Here is a 7,993-nt window from a genome sequence, read left to right as displayed (position 1 = left end):
CAGAGTTCATTATGTATATATATAACAAAATACTACCTCTATGTTCATCAAACAGTCGGCATTTCTTCACAAATGGACATCGTTTTGTGTTATAGATGATTTGAACTATTGATGACTATATGCATTACTGCCATAGCTGCTAAGTGATCTTCTTTTAATGTCTTTTTCTGTAGGCCTATCTTAATTAAGTTACTACCGAGGTATTTGCATTCTTCTTATTTGTATTTATTCATGCTGCACGACATAAAAATACATGTACAGTAAAATTATTCTGAATTCTGACACGAGTGTAGGCCTATCATTCTGAGTTAGTACATTAATAATAGCACATGGTGTATGAATTCTCAGCTCCAGTACGAAATTCACGCATTAACAACAGAAGGGGTGAGCCTAATTGTTTACATTGCTAGCTATTGTGGTTAATCAAAACTTTAATCTACACCAAGTCACGATATGAGAGGAAAAGAACACGTAATAAAAACTGAGATAGCAACATTGTGCCTCGTATGTGGTCTGCTAGCTTGAGGCTCAGCAAACACTGATGGTTCAACGTATACCAATGCGTACCAGGCAAGAGTGCAAAGTGGTAAATATAAAACACGGAGAAGAAAGAAAAATATTCTATTACTCAACCTCCATGCTCAAACCTATCATTAACGGTCCACAATAGATTGATATTTATTTATTATTTATTTACTTTGTTGACCATAGGCCTACCTTTGAATCAGTCGCACTCACAATATGCGATGCAGAAGAAACAGAACAGAACATATTGAAAAACTAAACTTAACACAATATACTGTAGATATAAACTGTAATGCTGATTTAAAATCAACTGATCTGCGTCGTATATCTTTGGCTCGATGGTGCTGTTCCAGTAGGCTATACTAATATTAAGTTTCTCATCTCCGAATATTCTTTTTTGCTAATCAGGTTAAGAGAATTAAAAGATTCGTTTTCTACACCCTGCAAGGCTGCATAACGTTCAAGCAACTTAAAAACATATAATTATTATTTTTATTTGACACAATTACGACCGAGGGACAGATGTAGCTAACATTACCGTACAACGCCTTACGTCACGAAGGCCAAACGCATAAAACGGAATAGGAAAAGAAGACCGAACTCGTAAAACCGTCCGACAATTTACGACTTTTGCCGATTCGCATATGGGCAAGGTAAAATAATTAAAAGAAACATTACAAGTATAACATTTCGTTTAATTAAATCTATTCTGACATTCCGTACAAAAAAAAATGACAAAAGAAGCCTTTATTTTATATTATTGTTAAAGTCAACTTGAATTGAAGCTCAGTAGGCCTACTGTATTGACAAAAACAATCATTGGCCAATGCCTACAATAATAAGTTGTTCGGGATCTATTAAATTTAATATTGATGATATTTAAATATAAAAAATAATTGTTTTGTTCTTTTTATGAACGTTGTATAACTTTGGTATTTATTTATTGTATTTTGATGGCAAATAAGATTAAAAAAATGTGTTTAAAAGGTATAATTATTGTTAAATAGTGTTCACGTAAAAAAATACGCCAAAAATTACATTATCAGAGAAAGTGTAAAAAAAAGATAGCAGAGCGAGGTTTCGATCCTCGGACCTCTGGGTTATGGGCCCAGCACGCTTCCTCTGCGCCACTCTGCTTTACCATACTTAGTTAACGTTGAGGGGGGAATTTAAATTTGTTCAGAGTGATGCAATATTCGAATAAAATGTGCAAATCAAGATCTATTTAAATATTATCTGATATATTATTCTTTGGACATCTCCCTGGATCTACTCGGAATATTTTATTACGGGTACGGGTACTGTATTGCCAAAGAACAATCATCGGCCAATGCCTACAATAATAAATTGTTAGAATGGAAATTGTAGCTCAAAATCTCCGGGATCTATTATTAGCCCTAATTATTAATATTGATGATAACATATAATAAGTAATTGTTCTTTTTATGAACGTTGTACAACTTGTCAATGGTATTTAACGTTATGGCAAATAAATAAATACGATTCAAATTTGTTGTTTTATTGGTATGATTGTTGTTAAAATGTATTGTCCCCCACTAAAAACATGAAAAATGAAGATTAATTAAATCAGACTTTGAATAGGTTATTTAGTTTAATTAAGGATCCCTTCCGTAAAAAAAAAAAATGTTTTCTCATATAAAATGGCTAAATAAATGGTCAAATTCAACCAAAAACCCATTGACTGGCAGCCAATTTGACTATTTTTTTGCTTTAAATTACAGTTTTTTCAGGTAAATACATTGTTTTCGATTCAAATTTAGTTGTCGGTAACAATTAGCCTATGTGACCAAAATGGCATATTAAACAAAAACAATTTAACATATTATTTGTTCAGAGGACAATACATCTTTAAATAGTTTACGTAAAAAAATACATTATCAAAGAAAGTAGGCCCTATATACAACAACAAAAATATAGCAGAGCGAGGTTTCGATCCTCGGACCTCTGGGTTATGGGCCCAGCACGCTTCCGCTGCGCCACTCTGCTTTACCATACGTAGTCAACGTTGAGGGGGGAATTTAAATGTGTTCAGAGTGATGCAATATTCGAATAAAATGTGCAAATTAAGATGTATATAATATTATCTGATATATATTCTTGGGATATCTCCCTCTCTACTGAATAATTTTTAAATTACGGGTAGGCCTACAGTATTGCCAAAAAAAAAAACAATCATCGGCCAATGCCAATAATAAATTGTTAGAATAACCATTTTAGCTCAAAATCTCCGAGATCTATTAATTATTTAATATTGATGATATTTAAATACAATAAATAATTGTTTAATAAATTTTGTTTTTTATTTATTTATTTATTCATTTCTTTATTCTGACATAAAATCGTAGGATAAAAACACAATAAAGTACCGAGAAGGCAAACTTATTTCCATTGTGGTCCTAAACAAATATAACAGAATAAACAAGAAAACCACACTTAATTAAACATAATAAAACATACATATAGAAAATTAAATTTCTCTCAATCTAAGAATTTCATGAAAGCAGCATTTAGATCTATAAGAGGAGCTTTGAACAAAATAGGGGAGTGAACTCCATAAATGAATGCTTGTTATTAATAAGGTTGACGTGTTGTGAGTTTCCTATATTACTGTTAAATTATTGAGTTCGCATAACAAAAATACTCCAAAATACATTATCAGAGAAAGTATATAACCAAAAAAAATAGCAGTGCGAGGTTTCGATCCTGGGACCTCGGTTATGGGCCCAGCACGCTTCCTCTGCGCCACTCTGCTTTACTTACTCAACGTTGAGGGGGAAATTTTAATTTGTTCAGAGTAGTGATGCAATATTCGAATAAAATGTGCAAATTAAGATTTATCAAAGAATCACTGGATCTACTGAATAATTTTTTTAAAGAGGTCATTAGTGTTAGAGTACGTCAATCATTTTGTTTAAATGATAATAAATGGCTTTGTGTGTATACAAATGTATTGAACATTTCATTTTGTTACAGTTTAATTATATAAACATTAATTAACAGTTAATAACATCTTGTATTTTTCAGTGTTTCGCGTTCGTGTATACATTTATCTAAATATTTTAAAGGCATCCTATATTTGGCGAGTTTCGCTGTTGGGTGTAGTTGAAATAAAATTAAATAAAACATTAGATAATAATTTATTATACTCCATAGTAAAAATAATAACAGTTATGAATTATATTATGTGACATTATTCATTAGATATTTTTCTTTTTAATTATAATATTTATTAATCGTTTATTATTTTTTTTTATAAAGTTAGCCTATGATAATAATACAGTAGTTTAAAAAATCCTGCGCTAATGTCGTATCGTATTCGTATTTTCAGTTTGTGTGAAGAGACTGTGACGTCGTAGGTTATGGGTCAATCAACTCGTCATCCATATTTTTACTGTATTTGAGTTGTGTTGTGTCGTCGATTTCGTTCCTCAAACTACCTAGTTAAATCCAAAGCAATCGTGCTATATTAAGTATTTTTGTAACTTTTAATAGAAACAACTGATAGTCTGATGTCCGGCATTCAAAATTTACAAACATATGGTGAGTATTATGATTATAAAATGGGACAAATACCGTAATTATTGGCCTAGGCAATTCAAATAAAACACAAAGAGACAGGTCGATAAGCAATCCACTGCCACTGTAGGCATCCACTAAAGACTATTCGTCCCAATTATTGAGTATAAATCATTATCGACTTTAGTGTGTCGGAATTCTCTACCCTAGAGTTTTAGGCCTATCAATAGCTTACTCACAATTAATGTCACTAGGCTTATATAGCTAGCCTAGACTAGTATAGTTTAGCTTAATTTAGTAATTTAAAGCAAGTATATTTTTGGCAAAGCATTTAAATGCTAGCTACTAGCCTATTTTTGTATGTAAAAACATATGAACTTGCTTTTTTAGATCCATTTACAGAGGCCTCAAGTGAATCTGGCAATCGCCAGGAAGCCGTCATTCACATAAGGTAAAAAAAGGCAATCTTATAATTATTTATGCATTACTTAATATTAAAGTATTTTCTTTTAATTACAGATATATTGTCCCTGAATATGCCATTTTAATGTCATATAATTTTACTGTATGCACTTTTGACCAAAAATTGAAAAAAAAAAAAATGATTAACCCTTAAAAACTGTAATTTAAAGATGTATTGCTCCTCCAAAACATGAAAAATGGAAATTAATAAAATCAGATTTTGAATAGGCCAGTTTGTATTTTTGATTTAATCACTTATTCGGAGTTACTTTATTAAAACTGCAAAATGGCCTTTTTATTATATTTCATGTTTTTGGAGGACAATACATCTTGAAATGAACATTATAACAGTTATTGCTATACATAGGTGGATCCAGAGAATCCTTCCCTCGCTCCCTTTAATCTTACTAATCTGTGAGTCATCGCACATTTGATGGTTATTTAGAACAGCTAATTATTAATAATATGTTGTATTTTGTAGAATCCAGCAGAGAAACGGCCGGAAGACTTTAACCACAGTCTCTGGTATATCTGATGCATATGACAAGAAGAAACTGGTAAAAGTTTTTAAAAAGGTAAGTACATTTTACGAGAAGGATAATAAAAGTTATATCTATCTACAGTACTGTGATAGACTATTTGGAACCATTAACCAGCCTTATTTGATACCGAAATGAATCAATCCGTTACTCGGGCTCTACTGTACAAAGTTATCTTTGGAAATCAGTATGATGTTGGCATGCTTTATAATTCAAATTCATTTTATGTTAGCGATAATAAATAGAATATAGTTACAGTAGAACCTCTTTCTTTAGGACACCCCTGTGAAAACTTCAGAGGTCCCAAGTTCCCCGAAATTTGCGAGTTTTTTACGATTTTTAATGCAGAACCCACCTCCCCAAAATTGGTTATTTTCCCCGAAAATCTTTATGATTTAGGCCTAGGCTAGCTTAGCTTAGCCTAGAGATTTGTCATCTAAAATAACATCAACTTAGGACCACTTAACTTAAACAATATTAAGAGGACCGAAAATATGCCCATAATAGGTGTTGTACTTTATTTAAAATTTACAAAAATTTACAAAACAAAAACTTTTTTTTATCACAACCGTATTTTAAAATTTGTCGTAAAAAATTAAACATACATTATCATACATGTGCTATATAATATACAATACACCACAGGCTAAAAATAAATTCTAAACTGCCTGGTGATGTACTGATAATTAATTTGAAATTTTAATTTTTTACAGCAATTTGCTTGCAATGGGACTGTAGTGGAGCATCCTGAACATGGTGAAGTGATACAATTACAAGGGGACAAGCGAAACAGTATTTGCGAGTTCCTCTTGGAGATTAACTTGGCTAAAAAAGGCCAGTTGAAAGTTCATGGTTTTTAAGTGGAAATGATCGTTATTACATAAGTCAAATTTTTGAATAATAATATCCAAGGAATAAAATAGTATACATAGTACAGTAGTGATATTTATAGCTTTCAATTTAGTGGCATGTCCGATATGGAAAATATAAAATATTCAAATTTTAACCCTCGACATAGAACGGAGAATCATTGGTTAGTATTAGACATTAGGTGAAGCAGTGTATTTATTTTTATGTTAGAAAATTCTGAAAGTCGTCGTGTAAATTATGTGGTAGATGTTAAAAACGAGGTGGGTAGGCCTTTCCAATGATAAAGGTACACTAGTGATAACATCCAATTCCTAATGTATTAAGCATTTATAAACAGTATATTATTGGTTTTTACCAAGTGTACCCAATGTTTGACTACAGTAGTAGTGTAATGATTCAACAATATTATTTTTCCTTATATATTTGTGTGTATTTCCAACTAATAAAGTTTTGTTATTTACATTAGTTTGTTAGTATTGCAATTTATTAATAAAATAATTTTAATAAAGCTTAAAATATTAAAATACCAGGTGGTTTATTTCTATAACAAAACTTCGCATTGCAGATTACTGTACCAGGATTTATATTGTGCTGTAGCATAGAGAGCTTGGAGGTTTCCCAATATGCGCAGGAGTTTTTATACATCCACGTACCACCAGCTATGGTGAAATTTCTCTTATTCATTATTATGGAAAAAATATACCAATAACGTATACATTTATTGTTTATGCAAGTCTAGTTCCAGATTAAAAAATGTATAGAAAGTGGAAATCTTCCATATCCATTGCTTCAATGGCTCTGGAAGATTGTAGTTAATAGCGCCCTCTATATTATTAACATTTGTATAGCACCCTCTCTTGTTTCTGCCGATATTTCACCTTTCCCAGTTGGGCATTTAAATCTGTTCCCTCGCCCCCTTACATAAGTTTCAACATCAATTGCATCTAAAGATGGATGGAAGAATACCGTAAAGACAATAATATTATTAGAAAGCTTTTAATTTGCAAAGATCTAGGAACTATGTTAATATACACGTGTTCATTTACGTGCGCCAATTAATTGGGTTAGTTAATAAGGTTGGCTGGTGGCATGCCACTAGCAACGCAAGGACGTAAGTGCAACGCAAGTGAGTTGAAATTTGGATAATCCATCGATTGGTCAAATTACTTGCGTTGCGTCCTAGTGTGAATCATGCTTCAATTTTGCTTGTCGGATTTAAAGAAAATACGACCTTTACGTCGTCGACGGGATTGCAATTGTTCATATTCAGGCTAAATCTAGATTTTCTTACTGAAAAAGTCATTACAATATTTTGGGTGTAAAATCGCGAGGGCTCTTCTCATCCTGTAATGTAGTGTCCATGGAGAGAGATTAGAGATGCCGTCGTGGCGAACTGATACTTTCAAGAAATAGCGGAACAACATCTATCGCCGGTTGCACATTTCTTTAAATAAAAAAAGATGATTTAAACTTTATACCATTGCCGCAGTATATATCAATAAATGAACAATATTAAATCCTGCTTGCAAAAATTACTTTTGGTATGAAGGAAAAATTATAAATTTTGATACTATTAAAATGATTCATATGGTAGTTTGTTGGAAGTGTGTCAACGAAAAACGTACATATTTAGAATTATTGTTTTTTGGTTCAAATACAAAAAAAGTAACAATTCAAAGATGAAAATATTAACTATTTCACCGTCATCAATATCCCTCATGCCCTAACAGTTAGGCCAGGGTTACATTTTAATAGATCATAATCTCTCGATTAAACACGCTTATTTTCTTTGAGATCTCGCCGTTTTTTAAGTCCCCGATTTGACACTTCACGGTGGTTTGTAAAACATAGGCATACTTTCGGAAACATAAAGATGCAGAAATGGCGCAACGATACTTTTTTTTATTCCTATCCAACAGCGAGTAACTCGCCATTTAAATTACAGGATGGATAAACTCTTTTATAATTTATCCGATGCTTATAAACCAAGTCCCATTTGAGTTTTAGGGAATGGAGTTGTTGAAAGGCTCCGAGTTACAACAACCCTGACACTGTCAGGA

At 31.9% G+C, this 7,993-nt stretch overlaps 1 protein-coding gene across 1 annotated transcript; it reads left to right on the top strand.

Moving 5' to 3' along the window:
- The first annotated feature begins 3,921 nt into the window (after positions 1-3,921).
- Positions 3,922-6,398, top strand: LOC140040344 (eukaryotic translation initiation factor 1-like). The gene is made up of 4 exons (XM_072086207.1): positions 3,922-4,086; positions 4,453-4,513; positions 5,006-5,099; positions 5,777-6,398. The coding sequence occupies exons 1-4, from the start codon at positions 4,056-4,058 to the stop codon at positions 5,921-5,923; spliced, it is 333 nt and encodes a 110-aa protein (XP_071942308.1). The 5' UTR covers positions 3,922-4,055; the 3' UTR covers positions 5,924-6,398.
- The last annotated feature ends 1,595 nt before the right edge of the window (positions 6,399-7,993 follow it).

This window comes from Antedon mediterranea, chromosome 2, assembly GCF_964355755.1.
Source record: "Antedon mediterranea chromosome 2, ecAntMedi1.1, whole genome shotgun sequence".
NCBI lineage: Eukaryota > Metazoa > Echinodermata > Crinoidea > Comatulida > Antedonidae > Antedon > Antedon mediterranea.
The sequence above is the reverse complement of the archived record's forward strand: the minus strand, read 5'-3'. Positions and strand labels throughout refer to the sequence as shown.